The 24,666-nt window shown below is 33.4% G+C and overlaps 1 protein-coding gene across 1 annotated transcript; it reads left to right on the forward strand.

Moving 5' to 3' along the window:
• The first annotated feature begins 867 nt into the window (after window positions 1-867).
• tty (tweety) lies at window positions 868-23,953 on the forward strand. Its single transcript, XM_065508901.1, has 9 exons — window positions 868-987; window positions 16,311-16,547; window positions 16,613-16,790; window positions 16,853-17,160; window positions 17,228-17,991; window positions 18,050-18,222; window positions 18,461-18,472; window positions 18,545-19,331; window positions 23,008-23,953. Exons 2-9 carry the CDS (start codon window positions 16,410-16,412, stop codon window positions 23,513-23,515), a joined length of 2,868 nt encoding a protein of 955 aa, XP_065364973.1. The 5' UTR covers window positions 868-987; window positions 16,311-16,409; the 3' UTR covers window positions 23,516-23,953.
• The last annotated feature ends 713 nt before the right edge of the window (window positions 23,954-24,666 follow it).

The raw sequence follows: 24,666 nt of genomic DNA on the forward strand, positions 1-24,666 counted from the left end.
ACAAGGAAGAGAGCAATTTATGCTCAACCAAATAAATACTCACTCGCTCTCATGCACTATAGTCCTGAATAACATACATATTACAACATAGTATGTATAGAAAAGATAACTGTTAGCATAAATACCGTTCGAACAGTTTATGCTCATTTTTTTGTGAGTTCGTGTGTTTGTTTGAGTGTGATTTTCAAATATTTGCTCGCATATTTTAGTGTATTCGTACGCATAATCGAATCCTGTATTTTTATCCTGTATATTGAGGGTGTGACCGGGTTAAATACGAAAAATTTTCATACTTTGTTCGGTACTCAAAATGTAAAGTCCTTTTTACGGTCGTCGTCGTCGTTGTCGTAGTAGTGTGTAATTGTGTTTGATAACCGCAGACAAAAAAAGAAAGAAAGAATTTTATTTAAACAAAATGCTTATTATTAAATACATCTAAGAAACTAAATATTATTAAATAAATAATAAAAAATCCTTAACTAAAACTATAGCAATTAATTAAACATAGTTAAATTCAATTTAAATATAAGAAATAACCAAAAATTAAATATATACATATATACATACCTACATACATAAATATATATAAAAGAAAATTTGATTTAGAAAAAAAAAACGAAACGGAAAATCCTTATACATACATAAATAATGAGAAAAAATTTAAAAGTTTCCAAAAAAAATTCAAAAAACAAAATGACATAAATTAAAGCAAAGTTTTCTTTTCCTACATAATAATTGTAAAACTAAATACATATTTCTTTAAATATGTACGTACATGCATACATTTAAACTCACACATATGTAAATACCTACATAGTACATTCATACTTAAATATTTATCCTTAATTTGATGTCAAGTAGCTGAAATAAATAAAATTAACAAAATAAAAAAAAACATAAAAAATCTACAAACAAAAAACCGTATCATGTTGTAAAAGAAGTAAAAATAAGGAAGAAGTGGATACGCCAAGGAAATATAACAAATGTGTATGTTGTTTTATGTTTAATCTAATTAAAATATTTTTTAAGTCACTCCCTGTCTGCCAATTTTTCGTTTGTATTACTACATACTTGTATTATTTAAAAATCCTTTTTAGTTTTCTTCCTTTTTTTCAATTGTATTTTATCTTCCATCTCATCACTATCATCATTTCCTCTGACTCTTCTCTTCTTTGACACAACACAATTCCAAAAAAAAAAAACAAAAAAAAAGTTCTCATTAAACCCACAACAATATACAAACTCACTCACAAAAACTGTATTAATCACACCACCCATGCATTTAGTCATTGTGCAGTTCTTAAGCTGCACTATTTTCTGAGATCTATAAAATACATCTGGATTTTTTTTCTTTCTCTTTGTTATTGTTGTTTTTGTTTCATGATACTGTAACAGTAACATTTACAGAGCTGCCATATAAACAGTGTTTTGTTAAAAAAGAATACATAATAGGAAATAGGATTAAAACCACCCCAAACTGAGAACAAAGGAATGAGAGTTTTAAAAAATAAATGGAAATTCCTATTAGAAATTCCTTTTGACTGACACTACAAGTTTATTTACATGATTAATTGTATTTTAGTTGGAAGTTTGAATCGTATATCAATATTTTCTTTTTATATACAATTTGGAAATTTATTTTATTTTAATTTTTAGCAACTTATAACAAAATGCTTTAATTAATGAAATTGAGAATTAATTAAAAACAGTTTTGATTTTGGTCCCCACCCTGAAATTTTAAATAAAGTCATTGGATATTTAAATAGATTTAAATAGATTTTAGTTTATAAGCAATACATACATGTTAAGTACATATTACGAATTCAACTTTACGAACTTTATAGTATTTTGTTTCAAATTAAAACAAACCTACAACAGTTACCAAATATATTTTGGGTGCAGTATTCTCTATTCTTTAGATTGAGAATAAATCTGCCAAGAAAAATGTTTTGTTTTGGGCCATTTCGTACTTATACATATATAATAAAACACCAAAACGATTGATATCTTCTAAAAATGTTCAATAAAATAACGAATTATCAAATTGTGTTTTACAAATTAGTGTTATATTTTGATTTTAAAGGAAACCAGTTTAGTTCTAGTTCTTTATATTAAAGGGATCTGTCACTGGATCTTAGGAGTGGAAAATTGACTTTTTTAAGTATCTCTGTGACAGGTCAGGGAGTTTATACAAACGAACTTGTTCTGGTCAGAAATTTCGATTACCATTAACTGATAATTTTGTTTACAAAATTCGTAACTATTCTATTAAGTTATACTTATCTCCATTAAAAGGCTATATTTTTCTTTATAGTTTCTAAAATAAGACATTTTTCTTTATAAAATTATGTTAGGAAAATTTAATTTAGTTTATTAGTTCGTAAAGGAGGAGAGCAATAGTTAAGTGTACAAATAAATTCGAACTATTCAATGGATATGCATGTAACCAGGAAATATGTTTCCAAAAGGATTACAAAGTTCATTGAGAATAACTCTCTAATAAGTAAAACAAAAAAGCTAAGAGATTAACTCAAAGTCAGGATTAGAAACTTTTGAGAACTCAACCAAACCTCAAAATGTGCTAAAAAAACCATAAGAAGTTGGAAGCATTAGAAATATTTAATTCCTGATTCACATCATCATTTCAAACCAAATTTGAAAATAATTATTTGTAATAGCCGATTTTGAAAGTTATTAACAATCCACTTTTAAAATGAAGTAAATTTTAAAATTTTTGAAATTGAAAATCATAAAAATTGTGGAATATTCCAATATTAAGAGTCAGGCTGGACATGAAATAGTTCTTTTCTGGATAAACACTTTCGGTTGATACAGCTGTCTCTGGGATAAGAATATTTGGCCGTGTGAGACTTGTGTTGTTCCAGAACAAATAATAGGACCATCAGAATCCAATTGTCGTGAAAATGTTTAATAGATCGTAGTTCTTTGTTTGAACCGTTTGACTATATCGGTTACCTACCTAGATTAATAACATTATTACGAATTTGGTTAGGAATGTGCTGAATGAGTTGAAATAGTATGTTATTAATGAAAGATGGCCTTAGACATCTTTATTTTAATAACATACGGGATTCATATACATACGAATATTTGGCACTGTTTTAGAAAATATATAAAACAGCAATAAGCATATAAAAGGTTTGGCGAGCTTAAGTTTAACAGACCTAGAAGTACTTCTAACAGAATTACATTTTCATCATTTCGAATGTAGTTCTTCATGCTTAGTTTAAATATCTTTTGATTTTTTTTTTAATTATATTTTCAATATTCGTACTAGTTCGCGTGTTATTGGATAATCAAACTAGTAAAAATTATGTTTCATACATGCACAATATGGCTATCAAAAAGATTGTTTGACAAGTTTTATCATCAATATTTTGTATTCGTTTGAAAGGCCTATCTATCGATGCCATTACGTATGGAATATAACATCGTGCAAATGCCAGCCGCGGCTTAGATGGGTGACGAGCCACCACAATGTCCATATTTTCATGACTGGCTCGTAAATCAGGCTAAATTTGAACGATAGCGTGGGGGCCGCTGTGGCTTGCAGCTTATTCGCATTGGACTTAAGAAAACCCCGTAAGAAAAAGTCTATCGCACGATTTTGGTGGTCAGTTCAGATCCATTGTGGCAGGAGCTGTGTGATATGTACATGTCGTTGGTGTCCATATCATCCGCTCGCCGTTTACGGTGATGGCCCGGCATCACCGTATGATGCCGGGCCATTTGGAATGCATTGGACGCTATTGGATCTCATGTGGATTGGTATCGTCCCAAATTATCCAGAAAGAGGGCGCATCGCTGAAGATAAGTTTTTGATAAATATGTTCCCCGAACATAACACCCATTTTAATAAAACAATTTTAAACTTTGTTGTTGAACGTGCCAAAACAAAATTGAAATTTTTCAAAATCCTTGAAAAATCGCAGAAATTGTAAAATATCCCAATATTAAGGGTCAGGTTGGACATGAAATGCGGTTAGATGTGACATGAAAAGCCCTTCCAAATGATATCAAAAATTGTCTTGAGAGGAAATGTAAATTTTTCCAAAAATGGTCCAGCTCACTAACGGTTACCCAAGGTTTATTTTGAGTAGGATAATAAACTCTCTTTATTGCTCTCCATGCGATGATTTATCTTCTTCTTATATCTATCTATTATATATATAAAAATGAAATGGTCCATGTATGTAATGTCATGACGTGAGAACGGCTGGAGCGATTTGGCTGATTTTTTTTTATTCGATTCGAAATTTTCAGGAGATGGTTTGTAAAGAAAAATTCAAAAAATCCGGGTAAAACTCGGAAATACTTTTTTTTGTTAGTCCAGTAATAAAAAGCTCCCTAAAGTGCAGTATATTTTAGATATAGATATTTTATTTGCAAATAAATAACAACAGGCTGGTGTGCGTGGGTTGGAGAAACTTGAAGAACTAACATAAATGCTACCGGTCGAAGCCGGGGCGATCAACTAGTAAGTTATAAATGTGACCTCACGTGTTTTAGATTTTCCCTAAATGTTAGATGATACAAGTATAAATTTGTATGTACAAATATCGTATACTTTTCATTGTCATTTACTTCTGTCATCATTCATTCAACTATTTAAGTTCAAAATATTTACAATACAATGCGCAACATCTGCCAAATTTGTGAACTGTTTTTATTTATGATTATTTACAAAACATTTTTGCGTTCATGAATGTCACAAAGTATTGCTTTGCTTTGTAATTGCTTTGCATTACTGCGTTTATGAAGTCAGCCTTTACTTCGTATTTATACGAATTTTACAAAGTTTTCTCTATTGTCTTGACGTTCGTAAAGAACTTGTATTTGAGAAATATACATATACTAGCTAAAACCCGATGTGGTTCACTACCCGTACCGTAATGATTGAATATTGATAGTCCGCCCATTCTTGTCCTACATATTAATATTGATGGTAGAATAACCGTACAGCTCTTAAGTATCCTATATATTCTGTGTCTACTACTCCCATATTTGTCTGAAATATTTATATAAACGGTGGAATTGCTCACGTAAAATTTTAAGCCTATTGCTATACAGTTTCCTAGATATTTGATTTTTAAAATTAAATTTTGTATGGGAGGTACCACGCCCACTTTAAAATTCTAAACAAAAAGTAGCCTATAGTTCCTTCTAGACATACAGAAACATACAAAAAAATAAAAGGAGTTTCTAAAAATTATACATAAACATAAAGAAATTGACACACCTTCCTTAAAATTTTTTATATTGTCTAGTTAAGAAGCCTAATACAATAATGGATTTTTGTGATTAACATACATTTAAACATATTTATGATAATTACAAAATTATACATATATGTACACATTTGAATATATTTACTATTTTAAAGGTAAATATTAATTAAAGAGTTTAAATCAAAACGTATAGTTATAAATGACAAGGCGTGTTTACACCTTTTGTAAATATGTATGCACATTTGTAAAATGTTATTTGAACAATCTTCCGATCCAGAACAATGACAATTGTTATTTGTATTAGAAAATGGTTGTATTTTCCTTTTCACAACTATCAAATTACATTCCAATTAATTTCATTTCCCAAAGACAAACAGTCAATACGAACGACTACTATTTGTTTATTGCAAACAAACAAAAAGAATCTACCCATTTAACGCCTCAACCTATATTTCGCCAACATTACTAAACCAACAATTTGGTAACACTACTTCAACTAACTTCCGCTGTTTGAGTGAGACCCACGCACGCAAACAAAATGAGAAAAATAACTGTGTTTATGTTCTGCTCTCTCTTCTGTTTAATAAAAATAGAGCGAAAGGCAAAGAGAAGTGCGCATAAACTATTTAATGCAATTATGTTAAGAAAAATTGTTTCCGTTAATGTTTCATTGGGAAAAAAAAGAGTTCCGTTTCAATACATAAACACAAAGCCACACATGTGTATGTATTTACACTCGTTTACACAAACAAATTTAGATACTGTGTTACGGTGTTAGTGGTTGCCAAATCAAGTTAACTTATTTAGATTTCGGGGGTCATTTATTTCGACTTTATTTGGGTGTGTTTTTAAAAGGAATCGATTGAATTTTAATTTAATGTTACAATATTTTCGATTTTTTAATGGTATTGTATTTTAATAATACGACGGCGGGTCAATAAGTCCCTGACTTTTTGAATGAAACACAGGTTTTTGGATAGAAAATTATTTTATTTTTCCTTTGAGCCTCTATACACTTTGTTCAACGATTTTTCAATTTGTGTATCCCTTCTAGAGTATCTAAAATCGAAACAGAAAACCGGTCAACCGGTTTTTTCATCTTTGTAAACTCCACCGGTTTCGGTTTTTTGACAAACCGGTTTTTGTAAGACGCTTAACCGGTTTTAATGAAATATATTTTCTAAAGCTCATACAAATATATTTATAAAAAACTTATAGAAAATTATAGCATTTGAGAATATTTTGTAAAATATATAAAATAACTGCATAAAGATAGAGCCTTAAGAATTCAAAAATGCAAAATTTCCGAAGATTTAGTAAGCAATTCTAAGTTGGAGTCAAATCTCATTTCGTCGGGCCATTTCTTTAGGTTTGAAAACAAGGAATAGTCAATCGGCGCTAAATCCGAAGAATAGGGAGAATGAGTAGCCTAATTCATGGATTTTTACCACGGTAACTGCACATGTATGCATCCTTGCTTTGTCCTGGTAAAAAAAGTTTTCTTGACCAAATGCGTTCGTTTTTTTCAAATCCTCATTAAATCGACCCAATAATTTGGCATAATGTTGAAGGTAGTCAATGTGCCACACGATTGCGTTTGTGGTCGATTGTGAGCAAATGCGGCACCCATCTTGCGGAAAGCTTTCTCATACCATGTGAGATGCCTATGGCTTCTACAATCTCTCGCACTTTCAATCTCTGATCGGCCAACACCATACGATATTTTTTTTTTAATTGTTTCGGGTGTAGAGACCCCAAGCGGACCAGAACGTTCAATATCTTTCGTGCTTGTACCACAACGAAATCAGTAAACCATTTTTTTCCCATTGAAATTGATTGTGCAGAGTTCCCATAGTATATTAATTCGACAATTTTATGGCATTAATGTTTAAATACGATATCGGAACTTTCATAACCTGGAGGACCAATTTTCACACACACTTCGCAGTAAATCATGCTGTATTTCGACAATAATGTGTCGAATATTTGCTTTCTAGTGCTCGATCGTATCTGATTTATCTGCATAGACCTAGGACTTTATCACCCCTATCGCGAATCAACATTTCACATGAAATATTTTCCCTTTTCCTTTTTTCGTTCATCAACTTTGTTCACGTGAAAACATTCCCTTTGTTGTGAAATTTTTAGATGGAATTTTGTAAACAATAAACAGCTGTTACGAACAAAATCAACTATTGTGAATGTAAAGTTCATCATGATATTCCCGATAGCAATTTTCCCTTCGAGGGAAATGAATATTTCATGGGAACAAAATTTCACATGTTATTGCCGATAGGGGTGTATATGTATGTATATCAACAGATAATATAATCTAATGGCGTTAAATCACATGGAAGAGGTGATCAGTCATCAGGTCTAATTTATGAAATTATTTGTTCGCCAAATGTTTCTCTCAGTTAATTGATTGTATCGCGGGCTTTGTGACATGTGGCACCATCCTTCCAATTGAGGCCCAAAAAAGTTAGTTGACTGTAACGTTTTGACCATCATTATTTGTGAAGACATGTGGACCAATGATTCCACCGCCCCATAAAGTGCACCAAACAGTGAGTTTTTCTGGACTACGAAACCCGTAGTTTTTTACGCAATACACGCTCTTCGGCCAGGGCACATCAATTCGTTGTCAACTGGACAGTGGATCACACAACACATTACATGGAAAATTCGTTCTTTAGCCGTACTGTCCGTATGTGGAATAAGCTTCCTCCTGAAGTCTTTCCTGACACTTTCAATATAGGAAAATTCACATCAAATGTCCACAAACACTACTCCCTCTATCATCCCTCCCATAACCTATTTTCCTAGTTCCAACACAATGCTTTGCATGAGTAGGGGTCATCCGCTGAGTGCTGGTCCAAGAAAAAAAAATAATCATCGCTCGAAATGCGGCAATTCTGTTTATTGACATATCCATTTAATCAAAAGTATGCTTCATCACTAAACAACTTTTTCAAATGAAATTGTCGGCAGAGAGTACACAGAGGTGACGATTTTGACGTTTCAAAAAAGCCAAAATCTATTTTCTAGAGCAGTTCTCATGGAATGAGAAATAAAGTATAATTTATTTTACATTTTTTTATATTTTTTTCTCGAAAAATGGTTAACCAGGTGGAATATTAAAGTTAATTCTGAGAAATCCAAACACATAACATTTGCATTTAAATGAGGAGACTGTCCAAGTGTAAATATATATGGAGAACAAATACCAAAAGAAAATACAGTAAAATATTTGGGTATGACATTAGATAGAAGATTAACATGGAAACAACATATTAAATGTAAACACACTAATTTAAAGTTAAAAATTCGCTAATTGTATTGGTTACTGGGACATAAATCAGAATTAAACTTAAACAACAAACTACGAATTTATAAAGCTATTCTAAAAACAGTCTGGACCTACGGAATTATGTTATGGGGAACAGCAAGTAAATCGAACATCGATATTCTGGAAAGATACCAATCCAAAACACTTAGACTAATTACTTCTGCGTCGTGGTTTATATCAAATAAATGTATAAGTACGTAGAGATTTACAAAGATTAAGTTACCATATAAATCCTCTTGCTGTTGCACTCTTAGATGACAGCACTGAAATCCGAAGACTGAAACGAGCACACGTATTAGATTTACCATTTAGATGCTAATCTGAATATCTTGTACATATGTAAATTAATGTTAACAATTTTTATTGTATAAAGTTATGTAGTTCATTGGGGCTGCCTAACTCCTGTTATTTTTACATTACCAAATTAGCTTATTATCTTAAATAGATAGATTGCAAATAAATAAAAAATTAAAAAAAAATAAATTTTTATATTAAAACTTTTCGGGGTGATTTCCATTTTTCACCCCCCTAAATCCGCGCCTGGTCTCGTGACACCTATGTATATTCTGTATTGTGGGTCAATATCGATGTTTCCTTCAATTCATGCAAGAGTTGAATCTTCCAAGCACGCAAACCAAGATCCTTAATTCGTTTCTCGAATTAATCGTTCTTATGGACGATTATGAGCACCATAAAATGTGCGTAATGCCCGATAAGTTTATCGAATTGAAAAGTGAGTCTATTCAAGATAAATAATTGTCAAACCAAAATAACCTCAAAACAATTGAGAACTGTCAAATCAGCTGTCACAGAAAACAGTGCTGCTAATTTAAAGTTAATCGCCTCTAAAAAAAACATCCTTTAGTATAAATGTTGATGAACCTAAGGATATATTGGGTTGATTTATTAAAAACAATTTGCTACATTGTAACGTTTGCTTTATGTCCGTAACTTCAACAAATAGATACCTACTGTGTAAAATACTCAGCAGATAAATTTACCTAAAAGATAACCTGACATTAATGCCCGTAATTTCTACAAATAAATATCTATCAGAGCTTAGTTACCCCCTGTCTTTACTTGACAAATATTTATCATAACAATTAATGATGTTTGTTGTCAAGACAAAGTTGTCTGAGCAAAAGCACTAACAATTTTGTCATAACGAAGCAATAATACTAATAAATGGAGACTATACCTGATAATTTGTTTATCTTGACAACGATTTAGACGTTTGTCATGATAAAAATTTATCAGGTATAGACAGTAATTTTGATCCGTAGATATGCATTTAAAATTAATGCCAAGTTACCTTTTAGGTAAATCTATTAGCTGGGTATTTCACACCATAGATATCTATTTGTTAAAATTATGGGCATTAATCTGGAAACTGTCTGACCACGTTAGAGTAAATATCAATATTTACAAACATTTCTTTTTTTGAAGCTTTACTGAATCAAAAATATTTATGATTTCATTTTTTTGAATTTACTTTAATTACCAACACATTACTCATTCATACTTTATATTGAAATATTCTTTTTGCACACCCCCTCATTGAGCATAAGAAAACCAAACCTAATGGCAACACTACAGTGTTCGTTGCAAAAAATACACGCACAAACACTCGCCCTGGTTTTATTTTTTTTATCAGCAAAATAATGTAAGCGCAGCATAAGCAAACATTATTATTTATGTAGAAAATTTTCAATATACGAGTACACTTCTCCCCTGGTGTATATGCTGGGGCCCAAAAGTTATGTATGGATGTTAGTATTTATGTACATACATACATATGCAAAGTAGGCGGCAGATCACACTTAAAAAAAGCTAGTCAATGTAGCGATTTAGAAAATTTCAATATCATAAAATATTCACAATGCTCTGCCGGATTAGGGGCCGCTTAGAGCTTTAAATAATATACAAGATCTGGTCCCTATAGTTCTACATCCAGGTGGCTATCCAATGATCTAGGGTTTTCTAGCTTTATTCTTGAACTTTTATATGACATTCAATGTTCTTTTGTTGTGTTATATGAAAGAGAATGGCTTTGACAAAGAATGAAATAGGGTCCCCGTTTTCAAATGATACCAGGTCTTGATCTGCCAATAAAATCTCTGACGTGTGATGTTATTAAAACGGAGTCCTATTGAATTCATTGGATTGTTTAAGCGTTAACAATTATTTTTCAAATCATTATTGTTCATACAAATACAAGTTGACATCACTGTTAGTCAGTCAACTTATTCAGTCAGTCAGTCAGTGAAAAACAAGTCTTTATTGTAATGTTCTCGTTTGCAAAAAGAAAGAAAAGGGAATATTAAACAAGCGAACAGAAACAGTAAAAGAAAAATAAGTAATTGTTATTAAAGCTGAGAAAAAAAATAAGGACACGATAAAATAGTAAAGAAATAACTGTAATTTTCATAACATACATAAGTATTTGCGCTTATGTATGTATGTAAGGAAGTAGAGTGTCGGACAAAACAAACTCAACAATAATCACATACATATGAGTTATTTTGAATTTAGTTCATATCAATAATTCGAACGCTCATTGTATTAATCATAGAGAAACATAGAGCGGAAACTAGAAAAAAACTCAAACAAAAAAATTACTCAAAATAATCACACATACTATGAGTATTGTTTTTGTTATCACATAGTTTTTTCTACTAATACATTCTGACCACTTAGGTTTCGTACAACTGAGCTAGGTCTTTGACAGCAGAGTTTCCGCTCTATGTCTATTCTCTATGGTATTAATAACGTAAATATATTTATTATATAGTCATAAGTAAAAAATATCTCAACAAAATGTTTCCATTAGTATTGTGGCGAATCCATTATTTTTAATTAGCTTAGCGAATCTTTAAGTCATCGAACTAATAAGATCATCTATCCGAATTTACAATAGATGGCTTATCTTTTGAATTTTTGTTTTTAATTTGAAGGATACTTATCTGTCATTTAGTGTAAAACTGTTTTTTTTTGATTCGAAAATGTCTACTTTTGTGCCAATATAGCGTCATATGCGGAAAGTTTAGCTTTACTTCTTTAAATTGAAAAAAGTGCGGCTGAAGCACACCGATTGCTCATCAAAGCCTATGATGAATGTATTCCATCGGTTTCAACGTGCAAGAGATGGTTGGTGCGGTTCAGAAGTCGTGATTTTGACACGAAAGACAAAAATAGCCCAGGTCAGCCAAGAAAGTTTTGAAGACCAAGAATTGGATGCATTACTCCATGAAGATTGTTGTTAAACTCAACAAGAGCTTGCAAAATCATTGGAAGCTACTCAAGCAGCAATATCAAAAGATTTGCGAGCAGCAGGATTCATCCAAAAGCAGGAAAATTTGATACCATACGAGAGACCTTGAAAGACGATTTTTCATGTCTGAAATGCTGCTTGAACGCTATAAAAGATAAGGTTATCGTAAGAGATCTTATTCGAAGACTGACCAACCAGCCGAATCAACACCAAAGACTCTCTGTATTTGGTGGGACCAAAAGGGTCCTATCTGAAATCTGGCCAGACCATCACAGGGAACCTTAGCATCTGAATATGTGAACATGGAACCTTAATATTCCATCATGACAACGCTCGGCCACATGTTGGAATACCTGTTAAGAAGTAATTAGAATGAAGTGGTTGGGAAGTTTTCCTTCACCCGCTTTTTAGTCCTGACCGTGCCCCGTCCAACTACTATTTGTTTCGATCGATGGAGAACGCTCTTTCTGAGTATCCGATATTGACTTGATTTGTTCTTGGCTTCAGAAAGATGGGTAAAGGTCATAGCTAACAATGGACAATACAATAAATTTATATTTTAGTCATACACCCAATATTATTGATCATCTGATTCACTATTTCCCATAAGTTTTCAATAGGGTTAAGATCGGGATATTGTACCAATCTCACTTTGCTGCAACCAATTTTTCACAAGTTTTGAGGAATGCTTTGGGTTTTTATTTCAGATTCTGCATAACATCCTGATCTTCCCTTAGCTTTTTCTCAGCCATGTTAGTTGTTGTCACTAAGACTAATTACTTAGAGACACTTATGTGACAATTGTCTTCACGCTAGATTACCTGGGATATATAAAGTAACCAATTGTTTCTCTCTGCACTACAAAGAGCACATACGTGTCAAATGACCCAAAATATATATTGGAGTCAAACAAGTGATAATATATTATTGACAATTACTGTATTTAAGGGATACATTGACTTTTTGCTTAACTGCTGGGTAGTTATATCTTTATACAAACAAAGATTCTTAATATTATTTTTTTTATTCAGTAAGTTTTGGCCGACACTGTATGTGCATAACTTTATTTGTATGTATTTTAATGTCTGTCAGCCTGTTTGCTTGGCTTAAATGTTTAAGTGTAGGTTTCTCAGTTTGTTTTTTTTTATAGTTATCCAGCCTGTTTGTCTGTCTGTCTTTTGGCCTGTTTTTCGTATGGTTTTACTGAGATAAACAAACTCCAAATACATACATACACTCTTGATTACACTCTCTCATCGTTTTTCTAGGATGTTGTTTGCCAATGAGTGTGTGTGTGTAAAGTGTGCGTGTGTAAGTGATTGTTTGTTTGCAATTGTGTTTGTGTCTGTAGGCTTAACATGCGGTCAAATAATAAAAATAATATATGTTTGTAGCTACCTACTATAGTATATTTATCCATAATATAGTTTCTGTTTTTTTTTTGGGAGCATTGACTTTTAACTAACTTTGTTGGTTGGTTGACTGACTGGCTGCTTGGCAAGAATCTTCAAGAGTAAGGGTTACCACTATAATATTATGTTTGCACATGATTTTCCAATTACTAACTATTTTAAGCGTGATAAAACTATTTCAAACATGTTTATATACATACTAACAAACATGCCTATAAATATACATATGTATACATATGTGTGTATTTACATAGATGTTAATAGGCTACTTAAGTTAGTCTATAATATGTATGTTTCTAACTCATTTCATTGCAGGCTGCTTTGTCCTTTGATCTTCTCATCTTGTTATACTTAAGCACTCGCAAAGTGTTTCTAGTCATAATTCTATTATGCCATGTTGACATGTATGTCTGTATGTCAAATATAATGTTTAACACTGAGTCCTCTTTATTCCTGGTTAAATTTTGTATAGAAGTTGAAGGAAATGGTTTCATTTGAGACCCCATAAAGAATATATATTCTCGTTATAGATAGCAGAGTCGATCAACTTTCCGGAGTCCCCAAATAAATTTAATCCATGATTAATAAATCAATATATCAGCTATTGTCCAAATTAGGTTGCTATTTATTATCGAGAAAATCAGCCCACAAATGGCTGAGATAAAACAGAGACTAACACGATTTTTTCACTAATATTTTTCACCAACATTTTCTTTAATGTCAGGATAGATTTCACATAATGGATATTTAATATCATTATAATTGATCATACGTGATCGAGTCTTGTACTAATAGCTCCAATGTTTCAGAACCAATAAGCCCAGTCACTAAGGCTAAGAAAAGCTTTTCTCCATGGTGGAATTCGAAGCTATCTAAGCTTCGTAGGGAAACACGTTGGGCCTATAACATTAACTATAATAAAGATAAATTAAATTAAATCTATAGATAAAATAAAGGACTCTACAAATCTTATCAGAATTCTAGCCAAGAGGCAATACAATCCTACATATATTAAAAGGAAGGATGACTCCTGGTCCGAATCCTCAGTAGAGTCACTTGACATTCTACTGAATACTCACTCACCGGGCTGCAAGGATGTTGCTACGGATAATGAGAGTGAAAGTAGGACTCTATACAATATAGACAGTAACATTAACTCCGAGGATATCATGAGCGACTTATAGTTTCTCACCATTCAAGTCACCTTGGCAAAAGAAGTGAATGTATTTCGTTCAATTAGTTTTTCATCTTTCCAGCTTAAAACGTTGGATGGTCTCATCGATGCTCATATAAGGTATCGAATAAAGGGCACAACACGGCACTCTACCTTAAGGGTCGCTCTACAGCGACAGCTCCATCGAATTTACACAATACACATTGTTAGCCTTCCTGGATATAGAGGGTGCTTTCAATAATGTAACAACTTTTGCAATTCTACAAACTCTTATTATCCTAAATGTTGAAGAATATATCAGCGACTGGTTAGTAACCATGTTGAAATCAAGAATAGTTACATCGAATCTTGGTAATAGCTTGGTAAGTCCAAGCAAGTTGGGCGAGGCTTATCGTTATTAACTCGATTCTCATTGATATAGACAGAATAGGGATAAAAGTTATTACGATGTGGTGATACTTGTATCAGGAGACCTCACGCATCTGGATATTGGAGATCGAGAACATATGGTCACGCGGGGATTCTGGGCTTACTGCCTTCGATCGTATACCAACCTTCGTTCGGACTATATTTTGATAGGCTTTCAAGGTCTTAATTCTCTCCAGGAGTGAGTGGTGTGTGGTAATCTCCTCTACGAATATAACACCAGGTTTTGGTGTTTTCTGTGACGAAATTGGGGTAGACATCTCATACCGCCTTTCGAATGAATGTAGTCAGGCGGAACTTCTCTCCCTGAAGGCCTACACAACATCATCTTCATTAGTCAGTCAATGTAAGAATGCTCTGTCAAGGCTAGGTTGTCTATCTGCGCACATAGACCGCTATGGCAATGAACAGGCAGACGAATTAGCCAGAATGGGATCTACTTTAGATATCTCAAATGCGGTCTCAGTAGAAACTCCACTGGGGACTATTAAAAGTTTTATTTTCAGACATTTTCTTACAAAGGCAGCGAATATATGGCGTAACGTAGACATATGTAGAGTGGCCAAGTGAATGTGGCCCTCTTTTAACGAACTATACAACTGATAACCCGAAATATAAGGGATGTATCAATGTTGCTGGCAGTATTAACGGGGCATTGGACTCTAGGCAATCGTGCAAATCGCCTGGTAATCCCTTTTAATGATCATTGTCGTAGCTGTAAGGATAGGGAAGAAAAGAAAAAAAATTGTTCACCTTCTCTGCGAATGGCAAGCCCTGAATGTCAAAAGGGCACACATTCCTGGGCAACTACATATTGACCAACCTTGGTGAGGTAGCCGGGTCTAAACTTAATGACCTACTGAGATATCTCACGGCTACAGGGTCTAACAAACTCGACATGCTGATATACATTACGTTGTAAATGACATTACATCTACCGAGTCTTGTCGACTCTACTTGATTGTTCGCATGCAATGAACTACCACGTAATTTTAATCAGCACCAGCTGAGATAAACTTCGTTTAAACTGAAGATTATATTTTAAACTGCTGGTGAAATCCACTAAAGTTTATCTCCTTAATCCAATAGTATTTAAAATATTCTGAACCAGTTGTCGGCATATATAACATGCAAAAAGGACTACAATAACATGTTTCTTTCTCTGTTGTAAACTGATCAGTTAAAGAGTGTGATTTTGGTTTCACATTTGATAATTTTGTATCAATTTCATTAATTGATTGTGTTCGACCCCTGGTAGCTATGAGTGACAAACAATGTTATAATCATTTAAAAATTAACTGCAGTGAAAAACGAATTTGGTAGACAATAATATATAATACAACTTTGTATATTCTATCTAGAAATATGTATATTTATATTACTAATACTAAAATTTTATTAATAAATCTCCCTTTTCCCTACATTACAGTTGTTAATCGCCGATCTTTAAACCACTAACAATAATCAACTAAATGAAAATATATCTTCGGCGATAGGACAACAAAAGCGAAGATAAAACAATCTAATTATGGCTGAATATCATGAATATACGGATCAGTATAAAGTACCGGTTATAGCCAAACTACTACATGCTCTGCCACACTACAATATAACGTTCCATAAGATAAATAGTACTTTTCGACCTAACGATGAAATATATTTGGAGGTAATACAACAAACTAAATTCAATTTAATTAAATAATAATGATTTAACTTAAAACAAACTTACAGAGTCTGGGCATTTTGGGTTCGGTGCCAGCTGCTTTGTTAATTGTCTCTCTGCTGGGGTTGCTGCTTTATTTGATGACAAGATGCTGTGATCGTAAACCCCGACCGGCCCACTCTATAACGAGTTTAAAAGTGGCCCTATCCATAGTAACTGTTATGTGCTGTGCTGCCATTGGTTTGGGTGAGTTCTTGAAAAACATTATACACAAATTTGAGTTTTCTAAATTCTGGTATTATTTTCAGGACTTTATGGTAATGATGATTTACACAATGGCCTCTTGGAGGTATTAACTGCGGGTCGCAAAGTAGATACTTTGGTTACCACCGTGCGCAATCAGACTCATATTTTGGAAAATACTCTCAAGAATCGCATTAGACCGCAACTAGTTGAATTGGCTGATATATTCGATCAACCAGTTTCCAATCAATCTGCTCTTTCCATACTTTTTGTTTCGCTTAATATAGTGCAGGGCAATGTAACATTGGCCACAAATGCTGCCAGTGATATACGAAGACCTTTGACCAGTGTTACTATGACTAAATTTTTGTCGGTAAGTTTAAGTTTAAATGTCATATCTCCCTCCTTAAAATACTTTAATGTTCTTTTTTTAACTTTAGGATGGCGATAGAATGGAATTGATACGTTGGCCGGGTACAGTGGCCACTTTGGCTTTGCTTTTAGTGCTTTGTGCTGTGCTATTGGTGGGTGTGGCCAGGCATTCTCGCTGTGCTTTGATATTGTTTAGTGTTTGTGGCCTATTGGCTGTCACTGGTTCGTGGCTAATGTCGGGCCTGTATTTGTCTTCGTCTGTGGCCGTGGGTGATCTTTGTATAAATCCGGCAGACTTTTTAGTGTCGGTAGCACCACGCGATCTACCGACCAATGTTTTGCTGCACTACACCCAATGTGAACCAGGCCACACCAATCCATTTACCCAGCGACTGAGAGAATCACAGAATTCCCTGAACAATGCCCGCAGTGCCATGGCTACAGTAATGAAAATTTCATTGGTACTCTTCAAATCCTCGGGCTTACAACCCAAACTAGGAGCAGTTAATGCCGATTTAAACAGTAGCGAACGTTTGTTGACCCAACTCACTGCCTTGGTGGATTGTAAGACGGTACATCACAATTTTCTGGCCGCTAGTCGGGGCCTGTGTGAAGGCGGTTTACTGGGTTTGGTACTCATGCTTATTGCCAGCTTTATAGCTGCCATTTTGCTCACCATTATGGTATGGGTTGATTCTCACACCTGGATCTATATAAGAAAGCGCAATGATTATGCTCAGGTGGATGAACCATCTTATATATCCCATCCAGCTCCACAGAATCATCAACAAATGCTGAATGCTTCACGAACCTTGCCACGGAATCACAATGGGTGAGAGTTTAAAGCGTGAAAGATTTTATTTAAATTCTCGTTCAAATCTTATTTTCAGACACTTTAGTCCTCCGGTGATTAGTGGCTCGCATACATTGCAGCATCCCTCGAAGCGCCATGCACAGCACGAGATGATGGCCCATGTGCACATGCAGCAGAACATGAGGGCTATGGGCACGCATACGCTTGGTCGTTTGCCGTCGCACAATCATAGCCCCACACACCTAAGCGGTAAGAATTGTTAGTTATAACGGTTATCAATTACAAACATACATGCATACCAACATCCCTCTTTGTGTACAGACCTCTTTTAGCGTTATTTAGATTTCTCTCTCTCTCTCACTGTCTCTCTTATGGTAGTTGTCAGATTCCTCTCTTAGTTTTTTTTTTGTTACTTTATAAAATATTTCATTAAACTTTCTTTCATTTAACGTTCAATTGAGACTCATGGAGACGATTTTAATTTTAGGCCCAAATAACGGTAAATATGCAACCTTAAGCAAACAATGCAAAACATTGGAAGCAAATGATTTTTACTGAAAATCGTCATCAGTCTGTAGCGAACCCAATCGGCAAACAACGGCGGCCTCCCAGCAGCAGCAGCAACCACAGATGGCTCCCCAACCGATCTACTGTCATCATCCACATCCCCATCCCCATTCACACGAAGCAGCAGCAGCGGTGGCAGCCGCCCAACATCAACATGCCATTTATCACCAACAGCAGCAACAATATGGCACCTACTCAACTGCTGCCCATCCAGCTGCCCATCAGCATCATCTGGTCGGTCAACATGGTCAACCCAATCAAATCTATCAGCAAATACCCAGTCACATGGCAGCCTTGGCCCAAAATGGTGGCCAGGTTAATAATCCACACTCTATATATCAACCTTTGGTGGCTGTTAACCAAGGCTCCATTTACGTGTCCAATTTGGCAACGATGCGACGTCAAAATTCCCAACAGACTGGTGTGAATCCTCAAATACCGGGTCATCATCCCCAGCAGGCACAACAACAGGTCTCAGGTGGCAGGATGCCACCTTCCTCTCACCACCAGCAACAACAGCAGCAGCAGCAACAACAGCAGCAACAAATGAAGTCGCCCCAAGATGTTTTGAATGTCTCACGCACCGAGTCCATGGATTCGGCCATATACGATCGCGACAAAGGCATTTATAAGTGTTCAACCCTGAGACAGGGTGGTAAATTTGATCCCAAATATAAACCTTCAATATTAAATTGTCCCCTGCCCGAGATACCCAAAGACGCTGATCCACCCAGTGTCGAGTCAATATATCAGCAACAGAAACAACAGCATCAGCAACAACATTATTCAAAGTAAGTAGATGAGAATTCAAAAAAATAGAAAATGCGGTTAAATTGGAATGTTTTAATTTAATAAAAAATAAATAATGGGCAAATTAGGTGACGTGACTTCCGTATATATTAGAGTTTCAAAAAAAATCGAAGAATTTCAAAACCGCGGTTTCGGTTTTAAAAAATTGAAATAATTTATTAAATATTTAGTGTTATAGAAACAAAATCCGTTGATAATAAGGAGTGAGATCGAAAAATTCTTAACATACATATATGTTTATAAAAAAGAAACCACTAAACTTACAGCTTTAATTTTTTTTTTATTTGATTGAAATTATTATTACAATTTACAAAAAAAATTATTTTTATAGTTTTAATCACTAGTGATGAAATTTTGAACCTTTTTCGGAAACCCTTCCATTAACGTTTTTATAGTGCTTTCTGTCACTTTGCTCGAACATGTAGTCCATCTCCGTTTAAAATCTACCACACTTTTGGACACCTTTTTTGTACTCTTCAATTCTCTTTTAACAAGAGCCCAATATCTCTCCACTGGCCTTAGCTCCGGGCAGTTTGGAGGATTTGCCTCTCTTGGTACAAATACCACATTATTGTTCTTGTACCACTCAAGGGCTTGTTTGCCATAGTGACAGGATGTCAAGTCAGGCCAAAAATAAGTGGACACATTATGAAGTCTTATGAATGGAAGCAGCCTTTTTTGTAAACATTCCTTGATGTAAATTTCGGTATTTATAGAGCCCGTTGTAACAAATGAGTGGCTTCTTTTGCCGCAACTGCATATTGCTTGCCATACCAAGAACTTTCTGGGAAATTTTGTCTGCTTTTGGGTCCTAAACTTTTCTTCAACATTCCCTCGAGCATCAGCAACATAAAATTTTTGACCTGGAAGTTGCGAAAAATCTGCCAGAACATACGTTTCGTCATCCATTATGCAGCAAGAATATTTTTTTATAAAACTTGACTTCAATTTCCGTGCTCTGTTTTTGGCCTCTAAATTTTTAGTAGCGTTCCTGTCAGGAACTTTTTGAGCCTTGTATGTTTTTAAACCTGCATTAGCTTTAACTTTTCGTACCAAATAGTCCGAGCACTGAGCTAACCGGGCTGCTTTCCTACCGGATGTGTTGGGAGCTCTTTTGAAAATGCGTTCTATTTTTTTGGCTTTAGAAACATCATGTGGACCATTCCTTCTACCTGAACCAGGTTTTCTATCAACTGACAAGTTCTCCCGGTACTGTTTAATAACATTGGAAACAGTTTGACGGCAGACCTTTGTATGCTTGGCCAACTTTTTGTAAGACCAAGTTGGGTTTTGTTGAAAATATTTAATAATTTCAGTACGCACTTTTTTCTGGTCACTCATTTTAATCAGATTAACAAAAAAATTAATATAATTGACATTACACATAATAACTGACATGTTTTTCAAAGGTAACTTGATCAAAAAAAAATTCAAATAATACTTGGGTTAAAAAATGTAATGAAAAACGTGTGTTAAGAATTTTTCGATCTCACTCCTTATAGGAAAAGCTAACAAATTTAAAATTCAAACTTGACGGGTGTTCAAGAGGACAAGGAAAATTAGTACATTTTCTTTTAATGGTACTTTTTTAATATATTAAATTAGTTAGCTTATATACATTAAAGTTGGTTAATATCAGTAAAGAAATAATCAAGAATAGGGGGTTGAATGGTATTATGATACCAAAAAAGGAGAACTAAACCAAACTAAGGAGTACTTTTTCGTTCTTCAAAATGGTACTTTTTGAATTTTCAATAATATTGAACCTATAATCAGGAAATTAGTTTGATTTCCAACTTGAAGGGGATTCAATTGAGGAAAATTGTTATGAAATAATTTTACTTATATGTATACATAACAGTTGGTAATAGTACTATTTCTTTATTGTAATAGTACTTTTCGAATCTATTTATATATATAAAAATGAAATGGTCCATGTATGTAATGTCATCACGTGAGAACGGCTGCAGCAATTTGGCTGATTTTTTTTTATTCGATTCGAAATTTTCAGGAAATGGTTTGTAAAGATAAAAAATTCAAAAATTCCGAGTCCAGTCAACTGTATTAAAAAAGCTCCCTAAAGTATGCAGTACAAATTTAGATATTTTATTTGCAAATAAATAAGAACAGGTTGGTGTGCGTGGGTTGGAGAAACTTGAAGAACTAACATTAGTATATGCTAACGGGCGATGCCGGGGCGATCAACTAGTATTTTATAATAATAAACTTAAAAATTATACACACATGATTCTGAATGAGTTAGAATTCGCAAAAGGTGACTTTAGTGATACATTTCCAATAATAATTGGCCCAGAAATATGAAATTAGTCATTCATGATGCTGAGTGGGAATACAAAATGTGGGTCATTATTGTACTTTTTTAATTCTAATAATACATTTTGAATAAGCGAGAATTCACATTACAATGAACCAATAAACTTGAAACTAGAGACATGTTATCCTGAATTATTATTAATTCACAATGGGAGATTTAATAGTACTATAATCCATACTTTTATTGGATATTTGAAAATAAATAAGTCTTTGTTAAAAACACTTTGCTTTCTTTTTTTTTAAATTAAATAAATAAACATTCATTTGAATTTTAATTGTCAGGAAATACTTGGATGAATCTTTGGATAAAAAAGTTGGTTTTTCATTTCTAAATTTTTAATTTTTCTACTGAAAATAGATTAAAAGTAAAAACCGAAGAATAATTGTCGGTTTCGGTTTTAGGCCTTAAAAATCCGCGGTTTCGGTTAGTCTTATTTGGAGCGAAATTTATTGTTAACATTTATGAGCGATAAAGTCATATTCCGGGAGGACTTTTTTATAGGGGTTAGGTGAAATAAGGGACCAATTTCAGCCAGTTTCTTTCTTGGGCCGAAAAAAATGAATGTGCCAAATTTTATCGAAATATCTTCGAATTGTAATTTGCGCACATTGTTTACATGGACAGCCAACCAGACGGACGGACGAACCTCCCCATTATGGTGGTTTAGGGTATACAGATTAAACCTATATTTCCATTATTTTGTCAATACTATAGTTAATGAATACATTTAGTTTTATGTTCTATTTTATGAATTTAATTAATGTAAATATAAGTAAATTAAAGGAAATTTTAATGAAATACTAAAAAAAATAGAAATACTTAATATTTTTTTTAAATTTTGACCTATTAATTGAATATTTGGACAAGTTTCCATTATATTGTCATATCACACTCACTATGGAGTTTGATATTCATATAAGTGGGAGTATATTGTTACGTTTTTAACTTTTAAAAACTGTGGTTTATTTCCTTTAAATTAACCGGATACTTTTGATTCAAATTTACACAACAATTTAAAAAGTCACTTTCTTTTAATGTATATACTGGTAATACTACCGATTGCAACCGCTGCCACTAGCGTCATCTTTCTTCTAGTAGCTTCATGAAAGATCTTAAAGGACAAAACTGGAATATTCGAATTCTAGAGCTTTTAGCAGCTTAAACATTTAGTGTTGCCATACTTAAAAACTATGCTAATAACTGCGTACTATCCACATTGTTGATAAGTAGAAGCTTCTACTGATGGACATGTTTATAAACATGATGAATGTTGTTTAAGCAATTGAAATTTCACTTTAATAATCGTTTACTTTTTTCCACAGAACTCTCCAAAGACCACCTATGAAGTTGCCACCTCAAATGAAAGCTATACCCCCACCACGTGTTGGTACGCCCAATTCACCACCACCACCACCCGACAATACCGATAATAATGGCGTAGGCGTTGGGGTAGGTGGAGTAGGAGTAGGAGGTGGAGTAGTAAAACCCTACAGCCATCAAAATGGTGGCAATAATCTGCACATGGTGGCTTCTGAAACAACCACCAATACGGGCAACACTGTTACGACTACCAATACGAATGGGTCTGAAACAAATCGACAGATTAACAACGACACATCACTGCCACCCCCACCACCGATTGAAACAACAGTAGGTTCACCGCCGAAATCGAATAATATAATGCACAACAACAATACAACTACATCGAAAGCACAACAACAGCAGCAGCAACAACAACAGCAACACCTAAACGAAGACGATGATCTACCACCTCCTCCACCACCACCCGCCATGAATGATGATTCCAATTATGCGGTAACAGAACTTTAAGGATCGTCCTTAACACAAACACCACTCAAGTAGTAGCCAGTCGTCGTCTTACGTTCGTTCTTCGTTTTTGTCACGGTTTTTTTGCATGACAATTTAATGACACTTGTTAAAACTGTTAAACATTGTAGCAATTAAAGAGACAGAAAGAGAGAGAGCTATAAAAAAGGAGCTCCTCTCTCTCTCTCATTGAAATGATCATTTATTATTGTACACTTATGGACAAAAATAAAATACATATTATTAAAATTCTACATTTAAATGCTAGTTTTGTTTGTCCATGGGTGTATGTAAATATGTATGTAGAAAGTTGTGTTCAGATATTTAAAACTAAAAAAATTAAATATAAACAAAAACAAAACCAGAAAATTTAGCAAATAATTAAAAAATTGTTGGGGACTTAAACGGGTTATGGGAAAATGGGCAGTTTGGAAGAGTCTTACCACAATCTTTTTTAGAAGTTACAGGCTGATGTTAAACAAACCAAACTAAACTGTATAATATAAACAAAAGTTATTACAAAAAGCTTAACAAGAAATATTTTATGAAATTTTTTTTTAAAGAATTATTAACAATTTGTAATAATTTTTGTGATTGTATTATAAAATTATATGATCGAAAACAAAATTTTGTAATATGTTTGTAGATATTTTTCTTTTTTTCTGTTTATTTTCAATATAATGTACAAATTTTGTTTAATTTGATGTATTAAACTTATTTTATTATTAGTAGTACATATTTATAATATGATCAAAATTAAGAAGAGAAAAAAAACAAAACTCATAATTAGAAACGCTTTCGCTTTTTGGGGCAAAATATTTTAAATCATATCTAGTTTTTAAAACCTCTTACATTTTAACTTTTATTGACGTCTTTATATTTAGATGTATTTAAGATTGCTAAATCCTACAGGACCTTTAACAATTTTAGTGTTTGATTGTATTTTTCTTAAATGTAGTTAGTAAAATTGTTCTTTACATTTTAAAAGTAAAAAGTGAAATTTTATATTTTCCGATATTAATACCTAACTGTAGTTAGAAAATCGAATTTTAAATCTTCAGATTAAAGAGTTGTATAAATTCTCACAAAATAAACTCTAGTAAAAATGCTACTCCATACTTTTTAAAGCTGAATTAATATTTAAAAATTCCTAT

Source organism: Calliphora vicina, chromosome 4 (assembly GCF_958450345.1).
Source record: "Calliphora vicina chromosome 4, idCalVici1.1, whole genome shotgun sequence".
Classification (NCBI taxonomy): Eukaryota; Metazoa; Arthropoda; class Insecta; order Diptera; family Calliphoridae; genus Calliphora; species Calliphora vicina.